At 40.7% G+C, this 20413-nt stretch overlaps 2 protein-coding genes across 2 annotated transcripts; one reads left to right on the top strand and one right to left on the bottom strand.

Moving 5' to 3' along the window:
- Positions 1 to 1462: 1462 nt before the first annotated feature.
- rab5ab (RAB5A, member RAS oncogene family, b) lies at positions 1463 to 11179 on the bottom strand. The gene is made up of 6 exons (XM_083899698.1): positions 10969 to 11179; positions 8726 to 8960; positions 5111 to 5262; positions 4614 to 4736; positions 4330 to 4423; positions 1463 to 3548 (listed from the first exon to the last, which is right to left on the bottom strand). The coding sequence occupies exons 2-6, from the start codon at positions 8889 to 8891 to the stop codon at positions 3433 to 3435; spliced, it is 651 nt and encodes a 216-aa protein (XP_083755824.1). The 5' UTR covers positions 8892 to 8960; positions 10969 to 11179; the 3' UTR covers positions 1463 to 3432.
- A 1114-nt stretch (positions 11180 to 12293) lies between these two features.
- On the top strand, positions 12294 to 19973 carry efhb (EF-hand domain family, member B; the record flags this gene model as incomplete). The annotated part of the gene is made up of 11 exons (XM_083894399.1): positions 12294 to 12335; positions 13254 to 13391; positions 14329 to 14491; positions 14602 to 14712; positions 14800 to 14923; positions 15140 to 15201; positions 15274 to 15428; positions 16514 to 16721; positions 17463 to 17684; positions 18579 to 18760; positions 19827 to 19973. The coding sequence occupies 11 exons, from the start codon at positions 12294 to 12296 to the stop codon at positions 19971 to 19973; spliced, it is 1554 nt and encodes a 517-aa protein (XP_083750525.1).
- Between the last annotated feature and the right edge of the window lie 440 nt (positions 19974 to 20413).

Raw genomic sequence — 20413 nt, 5'->3', positions numbered from 1 at the left:
AATATTTGACTCCTAATGAAAATTTACTTTAATACTTTAATGAATAAAGTATCTAAAATGTGTGTGTGTGTGTGTGGAGCAGGAGGTCACGACTGCAGATTTTGAGCTCAGACGAGACAGAAGAGTTAAAAAATATGAGATTATTGATTAAATAACTAAATAAATGTTGTACTGTGTCCTGGACCCATATTTACAGCTCGTCCTTTGACCTTTGCTGACCTCATCTTCCCTATCATGGTTTCTTCCTCCTGATAAACTCACGTTTGTATCTGCGATTAATGAAGAGACTGGAAAACTAAATAATCTGGAAAATGACAGACCTAAAGGCAGCATCTTGTTTAAAAAAAAAAACATTGATAATTTGAAAGAAATACTTTCTACAAAGTGTAAAAACCAGACTCATCCAGACTGTGCCTCTACTGCCACCATGAGGTGACACTTGAGGCTTACAGTTGAAAATCCTGTATATAACATGACATTTTAACTTGAAAAAATACAAATAAATACTAATACTAACATAGAGTTGTGGTTGTAGTGTGTGAACATTTCTTGGTTTGGGGAAACAACATTTTTTTTTTTTCAATAATTTAAGCAATAAAATAATTAACAGATCCATTGATTTGTTAAAACAGTAAGCTGCAGTTTTTCTTCTTTAAAAGGTATTCTGAAAACAGAATATTAATGAATAATAATCCCTACTTCTGTGTCACTTTACTCAGATTTTAAGCCCAGTGTGTAACTTTTAGTTTGATTTATTGGCAGAAAATGAAAATTCAGAGTGTATAATCCCATAAATAACGTGATTAATCTTCATTGGATTAGACTAAGTGTCTAATTAGTACTTATAGGAAAAGTCCTTGCTTCCCTTTCTGCACTGGAAAATTAAGTTTCCCCCCACACCAAACTCGAAAATCAACAATTCCACATCACAGCACACAGCAGCTGCTGACCCACTGCGTCCTCCATTAGTAACTTAAAATATGTTATTATGTGACTTCGGCATTAAAAATCCTTCCTTCAGGTTGACCTCAGTGACACAAAACAACCACACGAGGCAGCAGCAGACCACCAGCTACTGTTTCCCCATGAGCTAAAAACAATGATTTCCTCTATGGAGTTTGGTGTGAGAACAAAAGTTTACAAAAACAGAAACCGGAAAAGATAAATTTGTCTTTTCTGGTATTTGAAGGCCACCATAGTTCCCTAATGAGGTCATAAACAGGAGAAGATCTTTATACACTAAACTGATAACGTCTCATGGGATAACGGTTCCTGAACATTTCCTGGTTTCTTTGTTACATGGAGCTTGTGGACAAAAACATTTGAGAACATAATTTCCTGGAGCAAAAAAACAAAAACAGATAAATTACATCATGACGTCTCTTTTAAAAAGAACCAGACTTGTTTCCTCTTTATCGAATTTATTAACTTGTATTCAGACACTCAAAACTGATCAGCCCATCACTAGTAATGCTGTTTTCTGTCTTTTTGCTTTACATTATTAAAATTCATTGAGCTGCAGGAGAGACCACCACGGTCAGGTTAATGATGCTACCTGTGTGTAACAGCCGTAAGGTTAGCGAGTCCAGTACAGTCTGTCATAGAAAATCCACTGGGCGGTCGTCATCACTTTAAAACATCATGATCAACACTGTGCAATGCAATAAAAGTTCCTTTCAAACATGACCATGGACCGATTTGGGGAGAAAAAAGTAACGACAGTAACCACGGAAGAGATTTTTGTTAACACTACAGATTAAAAAATAATAAGAAAAACCCACCATTGTTTCAAAAATTAGAGCCCGTTTGTGAAAAAAGGTCTTAAATAAAAACCAAAGCTCAAACTCGTGTGTGTTGAACTGTACAATTGTTCGGAATCTCTGTGTAAATTTTTACATGATGAGTTTGCATGAGCGAGCTGTGCTAACGACGATATTGCACCCCAGAATCGTCCGATTTTCTGTTTGTGTGCAAAAGCCAAATAAATTCACATCATCTGAGGCGACGCAGGTCGACAACTGGCTTTTTAAAACGAACAAAAACACATGTTTTTAACTTGGGATGAACCGATACCACAATCGCCAGAACCGAGTGTGGTAATCACTGGGTCAGATTCACTATGCACAAACTGTAAAAAAAATGTAAAATAAAAACCAAACGCAGCATTTTTTAGGCGAATCATGTTGAAGAATATGTGTCAACACAGTTGGAGAATTATGTCTTTGAAATGAGCATAAATCTGTCGTCAACAGGTCTTAACTTACAGTATTGGACTGATATCTGTGTCAGTACATTAACTCGGCACTCGAGATGAGGCGATGCCACACTCGGTCCGATATTGCGATGTACGTCACACAAAAATGGACGTGGCTTCACTCCGCCCCTTCAGACGTCACGTTTGTGAGAACAACATCGAGCCTTAGATTAACAGATTATTAAACATTTTGTTTAATTCTGAAGGTTTAGATCTCGTCTTGGTTGGTTGCGATAATTAATTTGGGATTAGTGTGACAAAAAGAAAAAAAGTTGTCGACGTCATCTGAGAGAGGCGGTCCTTAATGCATTCCTGAGGCTGGATTGCGTTCAAGCGGCCCGAGGCCTGTGGGACAACATGGGTTGTTGACGTTCGTTGAAACGACCTCCTAGCACAGCTCCGGCGGTCGGATCAGATGTAAAAAGCGTGAGTTACAGGATCTTGTCACACCAGTTTTCCAGGTTTTAGCTTGAAGGCGCTGGTTCCTCAGGTTCCTCAGGTTCCCACGCTCCTCCTGCGTACAAGCTCTACAGATGTAGACTGTTTGTTTCTTCTTTTTCTTTACAGTAAACGACAAGGAACATATCAGATTGGTTGATGTATATCATCATCGAGGCTAATTCACCTCCATCATCGTCTAAATTTTTGTGCAAATCCACTGCATTCTTTTCACAAACTTGGCTGCAGATGTTTCCTCTGGAGGCACGAGCGAACAACTTGGGTTTTCTTGGTGATTGCGAGCAAAAAACTAAATGTTTTCTTCCATTCAGAAGTGACGAAATGAAGCTACAGGAAAACAAACAACAGGCTTCTCACTCTCTCACGCGTCGTGGGTTAGCTCGTCTTCCAACTTATTACGTAACAAAAACGACGTGTTTTTTTTTCTCGTTTAGGAGTTGTAGTGATTCATGCATCCATTATACTGATATACACTTCTCTAAAAAAAAAAAAAAAAAAGAAGTTAAAAACAAACAAACAGAAGAACATAAAAAAAATTAAAAAAAAGTATTAGAAACGCAGCTCTACAGAGTCTTTTTTTTTTAGCTAAACCGAGGGAGTGAGAGGATGAGGAGGGGTCAGGTCAGGTGACGTCAGAGAGTCGAGGAGCCCGATGTCCAGAGGGAGGAGATAGTGGAGGGTGTGTGTGTGTGTGTGGACGATGAGCAGGAGGGGCTGGGTTAGTTACTGCAGCAGGGGCGGCTGGTGGGCTGAGCCGTTTCCGTCAGGTCCACTCCTCTGTTGCGTCCGGTGCTTGCCCCAGCAGCCTGAGGCTCGTTCTTGGGAAGTTTCTTTGCTGCAACGACACACGGGAAAGCGGGAAAATTATGATATTTTTAAACCAAAAGAAAACCACACCATACGTCCATTTGTGACTAGCTCTGGGTTAACGGCGTTAACGGCGTCAACCTTAGCGAACGACACGTTTCCATGACGTTTGACGTCATGTTTACGTGCCGCGGCACCGGAGTCCAGGCACCGTTTACCAGTTAGCTCCTTTCGCGCGCCTACAGCACAACAATTGTAACAATCGGGAGTCGCGAAAACATGACGCCACATGGTGTCTTTTTCTGGTCAGTCGTCATGGAAACGCGCCATGCGTTAATGTGCGTTAACGTTGATGCTGTTAACCGTGTTAACGTGCCCAGCACTACTTTATGACCTAATACATCACAAGCAGGTTTAAAGCCACAATATGTGTTTTTGTCTTGTCATTTTTCCTACCACTTTACAGCTCCAGCTCGACTCTACTCGCGATTTGGTATAATTTTCCATCCCTATAGCTCCTCCTCAATGTGGGCGGAGTCATCACAGCACGGCTGCATGAAACTGCCGCGACGTGGTTTTCAACTGGTGACTTGTAAAGCAGTAGTTTTTCGGTGTAAAACTGAATCATTAGAATCAGTTGATTAAAAAGATTTGTTCACTGGACTGAAATACGGCTTAACGGGTTGTCGCTCAATACACCAGACTCCTGTGTTAAATGTTGGAATGGATTTTCAAGTCATTTTTAACTGAAACATCAGATAAACTTGTTCTATTGACTGATAAATTAGTTTAGTTGCAGCCTCACTTACCAATGGCCATGAAGATCTCGTTGACGTTCATCGAGGTCTTCGCCGACGTCTCCATGAAGAGCAAGCTGTTGTCGTCAGCGTACGACTGAGCGTCCTGAAGGAAACGCGAGAAAGACAAGCCACGCGGCGTCAATTCACACACAGTAGTTTCACTCATTTCTCAAAACATCATGAAACACGGATGAGGCAAAGCTCCACAAATCAGTCCAAGAACGATGTCTGTGTTCGTTGTTTACGTTACTCAGTAAAAAAAAAAAAAAAAAACTGTGTCAAAGAGGACAAACCTGGAAGTCCAGCGCTCTCTTGTTTGCCAGATCGGCCTTGTTCCCAGCCAGAGCTATTACAATATTTGGACTGGCTTGTCTCTGAAGCTCTTTAACCCAATTCTTTGCCCGAACAAATGACTCCTGGCAAAAAACACAGACAGACAGTGAGTGAGTGAGTGGGTGAGATGGAGATACAGAGATAGGGAGAGTTTCATGTGATGGAAAGATGAAGGTCAAGAGGAGCAACATTTGATGAAATATGCATCCACAGCTGAAGCTGTGTTAATACTTTATGTGGAAATTTGGCAGAAAACGGATCATTAGTGAAGAACAAGACTAAACCAATCAATCTGTGAGTGTTTGTATAGATGAACCAATCATCACAGTATCTGCAGAAGAACAATGTGTTACCGAGTCATGACTCATTCGTTGACTTGGCAAAGACACCAAAACAAGCTTCTGCTTTTTTGGCTTCACTCAACACTCAACAGTCACAGACTGTCACCTCGACTCACCTCATTTGTTATGTCGTAGACCACGATGGCCGCCTGGGCACCTCTGTAGTACATGGGGGCCAGACTGTGGTAACGCTCCTGACCAGCTGTGTCCCAGATTTCAAACTTGACTGTTGTGTCGTCCAAACATACCGTCTGAGTCAGGAAGGCAGCTGCGGGGGCACAAAGAGGAGCCGGTGACAAATGGGTCTGAAGAGCTGCACACAGTGTTCCGCTGTCAGGTGATAATTTAAGACCATGCGTGACGACACACACACACACACACACATTTGGCTGCATCATGTCGGGGGGGAAGTAACATAAAATGGAGTCCTGGTAATATCAAACAGGTTTTATGTGGGGCAATCAGGCGATACACAAAAAAGTGGAAAACTGAGTTTTTTCTCTTTTTTTATATAAGGAGGTTCCACTGTGTAGGAATTAGCGACATCTAATGGTGAGACTCTTTGGGAAATCTCTTTCCCAATGCGTCAGGGAACAACAGTGGCCTTCTAGGGATGAGCATTTATGGCAAAAATGCAATTTAAATATTCTAAACTCCAGAACATAAAGTAATGCAGGGTTCAAAGTGAGCAGCTCATGAGATGCATTCAAGAAACCTGGTAAAATTCTAGGGCTTCAAAGTCAAAGTCGACTGGTCGACTAATTGGTCGACACGCTGTGGCTCGACCAAAATTGTGATTGGTCGACTAAATTTTTTTATTTACATTTTTTTTTTTTAAGGTGAATTTCATTAGGAGGAAAGTACCAAGTCTAATAGGGGTGTTTTACAGCACCCGTGCTTCACAGGTAACAGCCTGTCTTCAGAGCACACCCCCTTGTTTTCCACTATTTTGGTTTAGTCCAGCCCAGTGGGTTATTAGCGACGTGAATTTTAAACTTTTCATGTTAGACTACAGTCAGTCCTGCTGTCACATCCATGTCAAAGACATCATCAGTGTGGCAGCATTTTTCAATAGTAGATGACGGTAAAAAAGTGGAATGCAAACTTTGCAAGCATCAGTTTGCTTTTCACAGCTCTACTACAAACATGACATATCATTTAAAAACGCTAAGCTAAGGTTGCTCCGTCCGTTTTGAGTATGAACATCAGAATTATTGGGATATTTCAATGTTTTAGTCTAATAATCGTTGATTGGTTTTAGAACTGCAGAAGCACCTGCTCGTAACAGCAGCAGCGTCCCGCGGTCTATTTGTGTTTCAGCCGCGAAGCTGCGATGCGCTGTTCAGTCTTGCTCTGTATTCCTCAACAGTTATTGTGCTGATATTACTAGTTATTTTCAGATATCACGGGCTATGGTATTGCGCAGATGAACGTAATGCAAAACGCTTTCACAGCCGTCAGACTGTTGAACTCCAGCCGCGGCTGCGGGTCTTTTCAAATTAAGAGCCGCAGCCGCAAAGGTACTTTGCGGGTGTGGCTCTTTTAAAAATAAAATAAAAGTACCCCACGTCGATTAGTCGATTTTTGGTCGAAATGTTAGGGCTTTAGTCGACCAAGAGTTTCTTTGGTTGATTACAGCCCTAAAATTCACTTCTGCAAAAGACACATGAAGTCCACGATCTGAATGTTTGTGAAGTAAAGAGATGTGTTTTTATAAATGCAGTAATCGATTTGTTTTGTTTTGTACCTTTTAATTAAATCAAGCTCTATGATTTTTCAGCTTCTTAAATGTGAATATTTTCTGGTTTCTTTGCTTCAAAAATGTATTAAAATTATTCCTTAAGAGCTTTGCAAATATTTTCAACGGATCCTTGTTCAAGGTGATGCTGATTATTATGATGGTAAATTTCAAGTCATTCCGAGACACTTGTTTTTTGAAGAAAGTCACCTCACTGTCACAGTGCATCAGGGCAAATTGGATTTGTCACACTCAAAAACATATATTTTGATGTACAGACCATCAAAACAGGATTATTCAATCAAAATGTAGTTCAAACACCGTTAAAAACGGCTTCGAATGGCGCCGTTTGGTATTTTCAAGTGGATAACGTACATTTCTAAGAGAGTAGGTTCTGAAGCACTTATGTGCCAAATATGGTGCTTGTATCACCAAGTGAAAGATTGTTTCAGCAATCTGCCCCACTAATATGACAACGATCTAAACACCGCTATACCAATAAACACAGAGCTGATTGATTTCATCTGGATTGTGTGAACTCATTTGACCTCATTTAAACGCGACAAAAACATGTTTATATTTAAAGGTGACACCTTTACACCCGTCTAACATTGTATTAAACCAGATTTATCTCTTTAACTGTAGATTTTCACGTTCGTACAGGTGTGATTGCATTTTTCCTTCAGCGATCAGTGCTGCTGTCTGACATTTTCACCAAAGTAGAGGTGTTTTCCTTAATCCTCTCTCTGGCCTGAGGTGAGAAAAAAGAGTGGGATGTTTGGAATTCGATTGAATCATGCGTTTTTCTTGTCTGCTTACGCTACCAAAGAACCTAAAATTAGGGCAGATGCGAACTGACGCTGTGACCGCCAATGACGCTACGACTCATACCAGGACATTTTCTGGGAAATTACTTTCGAGAACTGCAGGGATAATTAAAGTCAGACGTGTTAACGCACACATTACACAACTACTGAATTTGCCACCGTGCTGTTTTTGCAGTCTTTAACATTTCCCTGCTGCTTTTATTTCATTTAATTCTGACTTCAGTTACAGTCATTTCTTTGGAGCTCTGTGATAATGATCTTAAAAAAATTCTGCTTGTGTGAGTGATAAATCACATGGCCAAATATGCTCTGTAATCAGGCCTGACTCTCCTCTCTTCTTCAGTATGTCCACTTTTTTCTTTTCTTTTCAGTCAGTAAAATGCGTATTTCCTCATTTTCCTGACAAAGTATTCACTCCTTCCCACCGCGCTTGTGGGGAATCATTAAAGCGGACCTAGACCGGAAGTTCCAATTAACGCTGTATTTTAGTGTGTATCTGCATCATTACCTTGTTAAAGAAGCCCTGAAGGTTCTAAACAAACAGTTCAGCCATTGCTGAGAACGCTGTGTTTTATTGTAATCTCGAGCTCAGCAAGATCTCTGAAAAAACCTGGTTACGTAAACAACGGTTCTCCGGAACAGCAGATCGTCCTGCTCCGGGCACTAGTCCAGGCACATCCGGGTGCGTACATTGAACCGCAGAAGAAGAATAACGTCCGTTGTGGAGGTGTTTCACGAGCGACAATGTCTTCTGACTCTGGGTCTGACTCCGGGTCAAAGTCATAAAAGGGACTGCGGCTGGGAGTCGTGAAGAAGCTATTTTTAAACATTGTTAAAACAATCTTTTGATAATGAGTAGCAGTGCATCCACCATTCCAGAGGGGGGAGCTGCGCTTCTGAGAGCAGGTGTGCTGAATATGTCACTTCCGGGTACTGGCCAATCACAAGACAGTTGGGAAGCCAGGGTGAGAGTTGAGCCTGAAATATCGCGGCTGGGGAACAGCGTCAGAAAAGAGGATTTCTATTGGCTCGTTTACAGCAACTAGGAGGTTTTTGACCATAAAACAAGTTAGTGTATGTAAGTAGACCTCCATAACTAACATATATGTGCAACAGGACCACTCTATGTGAGCTTTAAAGGGTCATGAACGTGCGACAATACGTACCTCCGATTGTGCTCTCCTGGAATTCGTGAAACTGTCCCTTGACGAAGCGAAGTACGAGACTGGACTTCCCCACCGCCGACTCTCCTAAAAGCACCAGTTTGAACTGACAGATCTTGTTGCCCGTGTTTGGCCCATTGGGCCGTGTGGCTCCGCCTCTACTTGCCATGTCACGCGGTCCACTCTCTTCCTCTTGGGACACTGACTGCAATGCTGCGGGAAAACTTCAGAAAAATACCTGTAAGGACACAAACAGAAAAGCAAAACTGTCAGTGAGATGATTTCGGTTCAAAAATAGAAATGTTTTAAACATATTTTGACATTTACTTCTCTCAAAGTATGAATCACTATGATTACAAGAAACAAAGCATTAAATTACCTACAGTTACAGTATATTAATTAGATTCAATTAGTTAGCTTAGCTTCTGGCTACACAGAGACTGAAACACGTATCATGTGACTTCAGTTAAATAAGATAAGTATGTTCTCTGTGGCACAGTGAGAATACAACATGTACAACAAACCATATTTAAACACTTAATATTAAAGATATTTGTCAGGAAATCACAAAAAAAGTAATAAAAAGTTTGATTTCGAGGAATTACACTGTAGCGTTGTCCTGCAGTTATTGCTATCCCAATATTTTCCTCTGAAATCGCACAGATAACGAAACGCAGAGTCAAGTCATCAAGAGTTTCACAAAATACGAGCTCCATTTAGTGTTTCCTTGGTTTGTTTGCCATAATAAAGAAGCTGAGCAAATAAGTGGAACAGGTATGACACAAACACACACTGGAGTTTGGCGGATGGTGAAAAGTCACCAAAAACACTGTGGAATCTTTCAGATCTACTGGAACAAAAGCCCTGGAAACTCTGTTGTTAATATAAAGTCTGATTAAACATTACAAAGAAAAGAGCATGAAAATATGCAATATTAAACAACAGCCAGCTCATGGCCAAGTGGAAAGGGAACTTGATTTGTACCCAAATGGTTGCTGGTTCAAGTACCCATACGGTACAAGGAAGCAAGGGCTTCAGCAAGTAATTGACTACTAACCAACTGCTAAATAAATCATCTGATATGATTGATAATAATTATCTAACCAGTAGTTCTTCAGCTTGAACACTGAGCATTATCATTATATATTATGTGTATATAGTAGTAGTAAATAGATTATTCACAGGTGGTAGATTTTTGTATTAAAATAGAATCAAAAACCAAACGAAACACTGCAAAATCAACATAAAATGCAGTTTATTTTGAAGTGTTTCTCAAGAGTTTTCCCAACTGTGATTATCGACTGTGGTTTCCATGGTAATTTAAACTAATACGCCAGGAATTTCACCATGGTTACACCAGGTTAACCAGTATACGAGTACCAGCCGAGGAACCTTGTGTACCACTGGTGCTACACGCACCACAGTTTGAGAACCATGGCAATAAATAACCTATGTGTATATTTATAATAAACCTTGTGTTTATCATAGTAACAGCTTATTTTAAAGCTTGTACGTATCATCGTAATAACTCATTTAAAGTTTCAATTAGACATACACACACACATATTTATATATAAATATATATAAAAAATTTTTTGTCATTTCCTATTAAGGACAAAACAATAAAACGTCTTAATCAGCCACAACTATTTGCTTACAACTCGGTCGATGTTGCGTTGCGACACACATTTACCCACGAATAACAAATAACGCGTTATGTTGTTGTTGTTGCTGACTGGCTTCGAATTAGCACTGTTAGCTTAGCAACAGCTAGCAGCAAAAACAAATCTCTTGTCCGCATTAACACACGAAACCCTAACCAGCGCCTCTTTTTTTTACTTCCAATGTAGACAAAAATGTACTCAGACTCATTCTCAAATACGTGGACGTGACATTGTATTTATTTATATGACGCTTTTAAGGAAAATCCCAACAACAACACAAGATGACACAGGTTTGGGTGTGTACAGCTACTGACAGCTACGGCTAACATTAGCTTCATGATGACGTTAATTCAGTGACCTGGTTGATCGATCGGTGTGGCTTAGACGGGGACATTTTACGCGTAATCTGTGATATCTGGTTATACGTGACGAATCGGGCAAGCTGTGTTGCTACATGCTACATGCTAGCGAGTTCGCCCCCCCACACCTTTCAGTTTCGGCCGCTTTAGCCGTAGCCGCATCGGGAGGAGCCCCTTGGCTGTAGCCGTTAGCCAGCGAGCTAACGCTAATATCACGACTTACCGGGCAGCGGGAGGAAGCTAGCGAGCCGTGAGAAGTGTTGTCTCCGGGACAATAATAACGGTGACACCCCAGTCGTGTATGTGTGTATGTGTGCACAGTTGCGACGTGTGTGTGTGTCCCAGTCAGCAGCTGTAAACGTAGGATCTCCTAAGATTCCGCGGTATCCCTCAGTCTGCCACTTCTTTCAACTTCCCTTTTCGCATCGTACGAACGATGATGACAGATCGTATGACTGGAACTGACAATCGGCCGACGACGACGTCGCGTCTTCTTCTTCTGTCGGGAGCTCAACGGCAACGTGCACATCATGCAGTCCCACTACTGCCATCTTTTGGTAGTGTTAGTTAGTGCCACCTACAACGGAGTACTGATAGTACACATTGAGTACTGTATAAAGATTTGTATTTCAGAAACAGTTTTTTTAAACATAATTTTCTCATTGTCTTGGAACAACAATAGGACCCCTTACTCGAAATCACTTAATTTTAAACCTATCAATGTATTGACGATACACATTTTCAGGCGCCATCTTTGTTTTGTGTGTTTACAGCTGGACCGCTTGACTGCTGTTGCACAGCAACGGAGAGGCAACAGTAGGACCAGTTCCAGCGTCCTCCTGTCCCCGGACTACTCAGTTAGTTTAACCTTTAAACTGCAATAACCTTTTATTCTTTTTTATGAATATCCCCCCTCCTCATATAAACAAAGTTTGGACTTACTTTTCCCTATTCTGCTGCTGCTTCTGTGCGTTAATTGAAGAATTAGCGCGATTGACGGTGAGACTCTCATGTTACGTCATACCGAGTAAGACAAGTTTTGTTTTAATTATCAAAACAAAATATATTTTATATGTATGTATATATATATATATATATACACACACACACACTTATTGTACACGTAGAACAACAACAGTCAGTCACCGCATGTGGAATGATGAAAGGATACATTTGTCGTGATGTCATCAATTTAGCATTCTAACATTCCAAAAAGTAAGCTAAGTAGCATACCTAGCCGACAGCAGGGCTAATAGACGAGCTAACGACATAGGCTAATAGTAAGCTTGCAATAACAGTTAGTTTCCCCCCAAAACAGAGTAGTGAGAAAATAACGTCCACACACACAGGAGTGAGACAGACAACTTCAACAATGGTGAGACAACTTTAACACAACATTAGCTGGCTAACGCTATGTTAGCTATCTAGTATGTCACGTATTTATGTTATTTTATGTTTTGATAGCAAACCGGAAAAAGAAAACCAGTGAGAGAAGGAGTTGAGACCTGCTTGATATGGAAAGAGGCAAGGGTGAGTAAAATTAGCTACATGTGGTTCTCAAAGACTGGGTCGGGGTCCGGGGACCGACAGGTGGGTCTAGCGGGATTTGTTTTTGGTCCCCAAATGATTTAGCAGAATTTTTCCAATCCCTTTACACTAGGGAGCGGGGGGAAACATTTGATAAAGTGAAATATTGCGATATTTTGCGTGGTGATAATATGTTACATTATACTTTTTGTGGATTAGCATTAAAAAAAACAATTAACATTTCAGTCCACTAGATGCCAAGTATTCACTCTCACTAGAGCAGTTGTATGAGTATATCACAAAATAAGATAAATGTGGTTCTCAAAGACTGGGTTGGGGACCCACAGGTGGGTCATGGGAGATTTGTTTTTGGTCCCAAAACGATTTATCAGAATCTTTTCAACCACATTATTTGATTTGGGCATGGGTCACTGGGGATAAAGGACTTTTTATTAGAAATATACTCTTTGTATTCCTTATTTAACATTTTCTGCAATATTTCCTGATTTACTTCACCGCTGTTACAAAGGGCTGGACAATCAATCATTTGAAATTAAAAGAAAAACAACACAATTGGCAAACCACAAAGGCTGTTCTGTTTTTTTTTAATTGTTCCATTCTACTTGGAAAAATGCAGTGTATAAATAATAACTTAAATGTTTTACACTTTCAAAATTTAACTGAAGCTGTAGGTATTTATTTAAAGATTTTAGCTTACCCTTCCCAGTCCCTTAATTTGTGAGTTTTTGGTTTTGTTCTGCATTGTTTTGACCACAATTACTTGAAAGAGTTTATTCCATGATTATTTTGATGGCTAAATCTTCTTACGGAACCACTAACAGCTTACTATTGAGCCCCAGGGGTCCCCAGACCCCCATTTAAGCACCACTTAAGTACTTAAATATAAGCGGATGTAAGTACAACACTTGAGAAAATGGTAACTCTCTCTAACAAGATGTGTTGACATTTTTACCCTTTCAGTCCGCCACACCACCGTTGATAAAGAAATACCGCAACCGACCCGAACCGGGAGCCATCAAAATTCACCCGGGCAAAGCAGATGATCCAGACGTTGCCAGTAGTCTTGTTCATGGCGTCAACACCATGACAAATTTTTCAGTCAGTATCCCACACTCACTCACTCACAATTAATTATTGGTCTTAAAACAATCATAATAAGGTATATGTTCTCTTTTAGATCAGTGCCATGACGTATTACTGTGCTAGGGGATGATGACAGTATAGATCTCAGTATAGATTAATCTAGCAACAAATTGGATTTATGTGTTTGATGCTGTGTTCCATTTGTATTCGGAACTTGGAGGTCACGGGGTGCACCAGGTTCCATCCAGGGAATACCCCCCAAACTCAGATTTCCAACTCGGAGACTCAAAGCAACCTCACAACCAAACCCTGAGTTAGGATACTTTGAGTATGACTGCATGTTTTATTATCATCTCGGAATCTACGTCAGGGTTTGTGTGTGGTTGCTCCGACATTCCACGTTGGAAATCTGAGGTGTGTTCAAGGAGCTACATGGAAATTCCAACCTCCAAGGGAACTGGAACGTTCCATTACTTGTGGTACTTCCTGGGATTTTAGTTTAAGACCTAAAGTAATTTAGCCGTTGGGCACTAGAACATGCTCTTGGTAAAATTCTTGACTTTTATGTAACAACAGGCCCAAAGCTTGGTAAATCCACCTAAAAAGACCATGTTCCAAAAGAGGTTGCAAGAAATTAATGAAGCGGTGTACCACTCCACCCGCTGTGGCAGCCATGTTGGCAGCCATGTTTGCTGCCATTTTGGCAGCCTGTCTTCTTAGCATTGGGGGCCTGCAGTGGCTGTTCATTTTCACTTGTATGTACTCATTGCTTCAGGTCATGTATGGAAGTAGAATTGGTTTAATTGCCAACCTCCGAGGGAACTGGAATGCACCATTACTTGTGGTACTTACTGGGATATTAGTTTAAGACCCAAAGTAATTTAGCTGTTGGGCACTAGAACATGCTCCAGGTAAAAGTCTTCACTTTTATGTTACCCCCCACCCCCAACAGGCCCAAAGCTTGGTAAATCCACCCAAAAAGACCGTGTTCCAAAAGAGGTTGCAAGAAATCAATGAAGCTGTGTACCACTCCACCCGCTGTGCACCTCTGGGCAGAACGGGCAATCGGACCTACGACGGTGACACCACCATACACGGCGTTAAAACAAAGAAAGGTAATGTATGTACGGGCATGTGTTTGGGAGTGAACAATACACAACCCTAGTTTCTATTTTGAGAAACTAGGGTTCTAATTTGAGTTTCTCAAATGACCTTGTTTTCCCAGATTACGAAGTCCGCGAGATTGTTTACCCTGCTAAAACAGTGGAGGACTTGGAGAAGGAGGCACTAGAGGGACACAAGCTTTATCTCTTTAGCCACAATTCCTTTTTTGTCGGTGAGAAGAAGAATGGGACACTTGAAAAAGCTTTTTACATTTACGTGTTCTTCTCGCCGCATTAAACCGTCTCATTTTTTGCTGCAGGGGAGCAGATCGATAGGAAATACGACACGAGTCACTTCATCAAAGACAGCACGTTTGGGATCTTCACGCCTCACTGTAAGGACGGCAGTAGCATCAGGAAAACTCTCAGCTGGCTCGAGGATACGTGAGTGGGAACAAATCTCAAGTTTTTTAATTTACATTACTAACTGTAACTGACCTACATATTATCTATTTTTTGGAAAAAGGGAAGAGATCGATTCAGAAACTGAAGCAATGGCTAAGCTGTAAGTTCAAATCATACTTAGTTCTAAACCAATCCTGTGATCCGATTGTATTTAACCAACAAATACTTGTATTAAACTGTTTGTGTTTTTCAAAGATATGCCTTGAACCTGTCACCGGATCATAACTTTGGAAAGGTTTTGCCATGGGATGCATTTGGTACGTCTCGCGGTATGTGAGTGATTTTTCTTGTTCGAGACAACATTTGTATGTCGTTTGCTTCTCGCACAGGTGTCGGAGAAATAATTCACAACACAGAACCGTGGGAGTTCGTCAGAGGTCCAGACCAGCGGCGCAGCATGGTCAACGCCTTACAGAATCACCTCAAAAGGCTCAATTTTCATAACTTCCCCTCCTTAGTGGAGGCCTTCAAGTATTATGACAAGGTACGACCTAACTCATCAATCAGCTTCGTGTGACTATGATTTACACAACCGATGACTTCTCACCTGCAGCTAATGCTAGAGCAAACTTTGTGTATTAGAAAATTGTGACCAACAGCTTAAATCCAAGGATGTCCATACTTTAAAATCTTACCATGTTTGGTAACTTCCTCGCTCTGGCAACACAGGGTCACACAAACTTCACTCAAGTTCAAATATTTAAATTTTCTGTCTTTTAGCGTTCATCTCGTAACTGTTAACATATAAATGACACAAATTTAGCAGTTGGCTCAATCAAAGAAAAGAAAACTTTCGGCAACAATCCAACATTTTTAAGAATGTGAACAAATGGGTTCACGACAAACAAAAAGTGATTTATTTCTTTTTCTTTTTAACACAACTGATGACAACTCACCTGAGGCTAATGCTAGGGCTAACGTTGTCGGAATCAAGTGATAGCCATGTTTTTTAAATCTTACCGCGTACATTAACATCCTTAACTACGTGAGTGAATATTATGTGCTGATATTATGTGCCGCTCTAGAAGATATTTGAAGAAATAGGTAGCTGTGCTCACAGCGCCCTCAGCTTTTTAAGGTTTAAAGGTCAATTTGTCACACTGTGATAAAGGTTAGAAAAAGAACTTCTACATTGGCTTCACTATCATTTCTCTGAGATTTTGGTCCCAAGTTAGCGTAGCATAATTTCCTAAACATCAATTATGTTTATATTTTTAGATATTTTATTGATAGTACATCAAATAAATTAGACCATGATCATTTTTGCTGTGATTTTTTAGTTTAAAGGTTTAACTCATTCCATCGAAAAATCCTGCTTCCATTTTGTCCCTGGCAGCCATTATTGCCGTAATTGACTACGTGTGTGTGTGTGTGTGTGTGTGTGTGCGCGTGTGTGCGTGTGTGCGTGTGCGTGTGTGTGTGTGTGTGTGTGCACGTGTGTGTGCGTGTGTGTGTGAAAGGTCAGAATATCTGCTGTGAGACAAAATGTGATGAAGTGACAGTGCTTATACGGTCTATTTTTCTTTCATTGCACACTTCACATCAATCTCTTCATTTGAAAATCTGTAGAAAGGCATGGGAATGATTGACAGGGAGGATCTAGGGTCCGCGGTCAAACAGTTCCAGCTGCAGGTCAGCGAGCAGGTCCTCGATGACCTCATGGATTACTGCGACATGGACAAAGACGGCAAGATCAGCTTTGTGGAGTTTGCCAACTTCCTCAACTGGAAAGACATGATGCCCATCAAACCGGAGGAGGAACAAATCATCACAAATGGTCAGTTTACTTTTTCTTAGTCATCAATTAAGAATTGATTGATTTTTCTCTATGGACTTTGGTTCAGGAGAGTTACGGGGTTTAGACACGTCAAATTTCAGTCGTTAAAATTTATTTAACAGTGAGTGGTATAGTAGAAACCTCATTCTTAAGATACTGTAGACTTGAGCAAGCATGGATTTTTATTGTGCCTGCACGATGGAGTCTGGTTTTTCTGTTGGCGGCCATGTTGGTGGCCACGTTGGCTGCCACGTTGGTATCCATGTTGGTAGCATATCTTATGCTGGTTCTTAGCACTGGGGGCCTGCAGTGGCTGTTCATTTTCACTTGTATGTACTCAATGCTTCAGGTCATGTATGGAAATAGAATTTGTTTAAACCATTGATTCCCCAAAGTTCCCCATGGGGGGGAAACCCACTTTTTAAAAATGGCAAACTACCCCAAACTGACCCAAAACACTATATTCACTGTGACACGATCAAATTTGAGCGACTGATTTACAGCCAGATCTGTAACACCCAAGTAATTATTTTGAAACTGGTAAACCAATCGTTGTTTGGTAAATTGTTTGGCAAAACCTTTACTCTTTGGCTTAACTCTTTGGGAACGACCAAAAGGGAGTTATGTATTAATTATTATTCTACACAACAGTCTACAATTTAACTGTCGTGTACATTGGTAGGATGTAGAGGCTGTACCTTAAGTGTCATTTTCAGGGGCAGATCTTGTGTAACTCTGCAGAGATCCAGAAATCCAGCTCGGCTCCAGCCGACGTAGAGATGGAGACAGAATCACAGGAGCTTCCTGCTCCACAGGCTTTAGTTAAACCTGAGGATCTGCAGCCCGTGGAGCCGTTCAGCTGTCTGAAAACTGTCAGGACCCTGAGGCAGAAGAAGACGGACCCAGACCAGTTTGTCACCTCCTCCTCCAACTTTGTGACGCTCCCGAATTGTCAACTGGCAGGTGAGGAAAATATATTTTTATTTAGGAATCATAAAATCTTTAGATTACTGTTTCTGGTCGGCACTTCACCACGATAGTCTTGTGTGAGTAGGATAGTCTCGCGTGACAGTGGAGCTAACATCCAAGTCTGCAGATTTGTCTATTTATTTACCATCTATGGTGTAGGAGCAGATACACTTCCACATACATCACACATCGAAACACCATGACACATCACTGTAGCACCATATGCTAAACTTTAAAATATCTGCTGGTGATTATAGGATGGACATTTTGAGCTTGAACAGGTTCAGCTTTACCGTAGAGTTACACTGTGGTCGTATTGAATAATAAGTGCGTTAATGCAATGTCTTTGAGGTCAAATTTCTTTATTTTGCAGCCTTAGTTCTGTGAAAATCTCCTTCATAACCGAGTTAAATTGGCATGGAAACAAAAATATATCTGTAAATGAATTGATATCAAATTGAAAAGGTAATTTAATTTCATCCCTTTGAATCAAATCAATTCAGGAATTGTCACATTATTTGTTCGCGTCCTTCATCTGAAAACTGGCAAAACTATCAGACCTGAATGAGGGGAGCAAGAGGAGTTTATCCCGTCAGGTTTTTCTGAAACTTTTTGTGGACAATTCTTTTTGTTTTCAGTCAAACTCTAAACTGTATGCAGTCGTCTTGCTTTACCAGCTCAATGTTGTTGTTGGGAATGTTGCTGGGCAATTGACAATATTTTAAAAGTTGAAATTTAATGTTTCCTCACCGATTTGAGGACATTTATTTACTGCATTATTGTACTAATTCAATTTTACTTACACACTTACACTTTACATTTACTCGATCTCTAATTTCTAATGAAGATGCGTATCCATACTCACATGATTTCTCTCGCTCTCTCTAGGCATTCGCTCATATGGGACCCCGACTGTGCGAACAGACATCCCAGCTCCACGCCTCAAGAGCCTCGGCGACGCAACTAACTACGGCGATTCATCCACAGCTGGGAACCTTGTGAATCCACCACCTCGTACCCTGCGGGGTGTCCTGGAGGAATACTATTTCTACCCTCGCAGCAAGCAGGAGGTACACTTCAATGAATCAGATCAGTGGTCCAGGAAAAGCTCTCCGTCATCAGCCTCTCCCATATGTGTTCAGTTTATTTTTACAGAGTGAAAGGTAGAAATCTCCCGATGGCGCAGTGTGGCTGCAGTGGAGTTGCATTCAAATAAAAACACAATAATATAATCTTGTCTTATGCCTCCTGCAGACTGTTGAGATTTAAGCGATCGGATCGAATAATCTCGACTCAGATGAAAAACAACCCAGGTTCTTTTTAAAAATTACTTTATTGACGAAATACCAACAATACCATACAAAACAATACGAGAAAAAACAATGAACTATATTTCGAATAACAACAATAATAACAAAAAGAGTAATCAAATCAAGTTAATTATTTAGAAAATGACCCTGTGAAAGTCGATTAAATTAATAAAATTCACATTTAAGTGATGAGTTTTGCCACATGTGCCAAGTTAGCAACGTTGTCAGCTGGGACGACAAGTTAGCTTCATTGTCCGCTATGTAATCAGCTGTGATGCATTTTTGCGACATCATCAGCTGTGACGCAAGTTAACAACGTCGCCAGCTACGATGCAAGTTTGCTAGGTTGGCAGCTATGTAATCAGCTGCGATGAACGTTAGCAACGCCATCAGCTACGATGCAAATTAGCAACGTCTTCAGCTACATTGCAAGTTAGCAATGTCTTCAGCTTGGTAATCAGCTATGACATCATCAGCTACATAATTAGCTGCGACACAGCTTAGCCACGTCATCAAGTATGTCATCAGTTTGGTAACGTCATTAGCATGCGCCGGTTTTAAACAGCAGAAGATGAATCGCAATTGTTCTGTTAAAGCCAAATTTTCATGTAGCATTTTCATTGGCTATTGTAGAGGCTAACTTTCATTGGCTATATTAGCTGTCATTTGCCGGTCGCCGGTGAACCTATCTGACGGTATGAAGTAGGAAAACCAATGAAAACGCCTTGATTGTTTCACGTTGGGCAGACCAGATTCACACCAGGTTTGTTACAAACTGTAGTTTTTCTGATGTACTGACCGTAACTTCTCATCGTCTCCTTCCCAGATCGCAGAGATCTTCAGGAATGTGGGCGTGAACGTTTCTGAGGAAACCTTCGAGGAGGTCTGGCAGCTGGCGTCCATGAAGCATCCAGACGGGGAGGTTTGTGTCGAGGCTTTCCAGAACATACTCAAGGAAATGAAAATACTGTGACACACTGAAAACACTGGGGGACGTTTCCCTCCAAACCTCTAAATGACGACGCCCTCTAGTGTCTTGTTTTGAGCAACGCAACACTTTACTGTCATAGAATAGCAAATTTTACAAGCTGGAACCACAGAACTGTTTTTTATTCTATAAAAACAAACAAACATCAAAACTCAAAAAAAGATGTTTCGTTTGTCCATTGTGGGCTACTGTAAAAACAAAAACATGGTGGGCCAAAATGGCCGCCTCTGTAGGGCTGTTTCCTGATATAAATACTCATTCCATGGTAATGAAAAACAATTAAAAACTGTGTAGCTTAATTGTTTTAGTTTAATGGTAATCCATCTTGAATGTCATTTTTAAAAATTGTGTAACAGTTGTTTCACAAAATTCCCAATAAACAAACAAATCAAGCACAATTGAACATAGTTTAAGACTTTTATTGT

The sequence above is a fragment of the Microchirus variegatus genome, assembly GCF_963457635.1.
Source record: "Microchirus variegatus genome assembly, chromosome: 1".
NCBI classification, from domain to species: domain Eukaryota; kingdom Metazoa; phylum Chordata; class Actinopteri; order Pleuronectiformes; family Soleidae; genus Microchirus; species Microchirus variegatus.
Note: the sequence above shows the minus strand (reverse complement) of the source record. Positions and strands in the feature narration are given on the sequence as shown.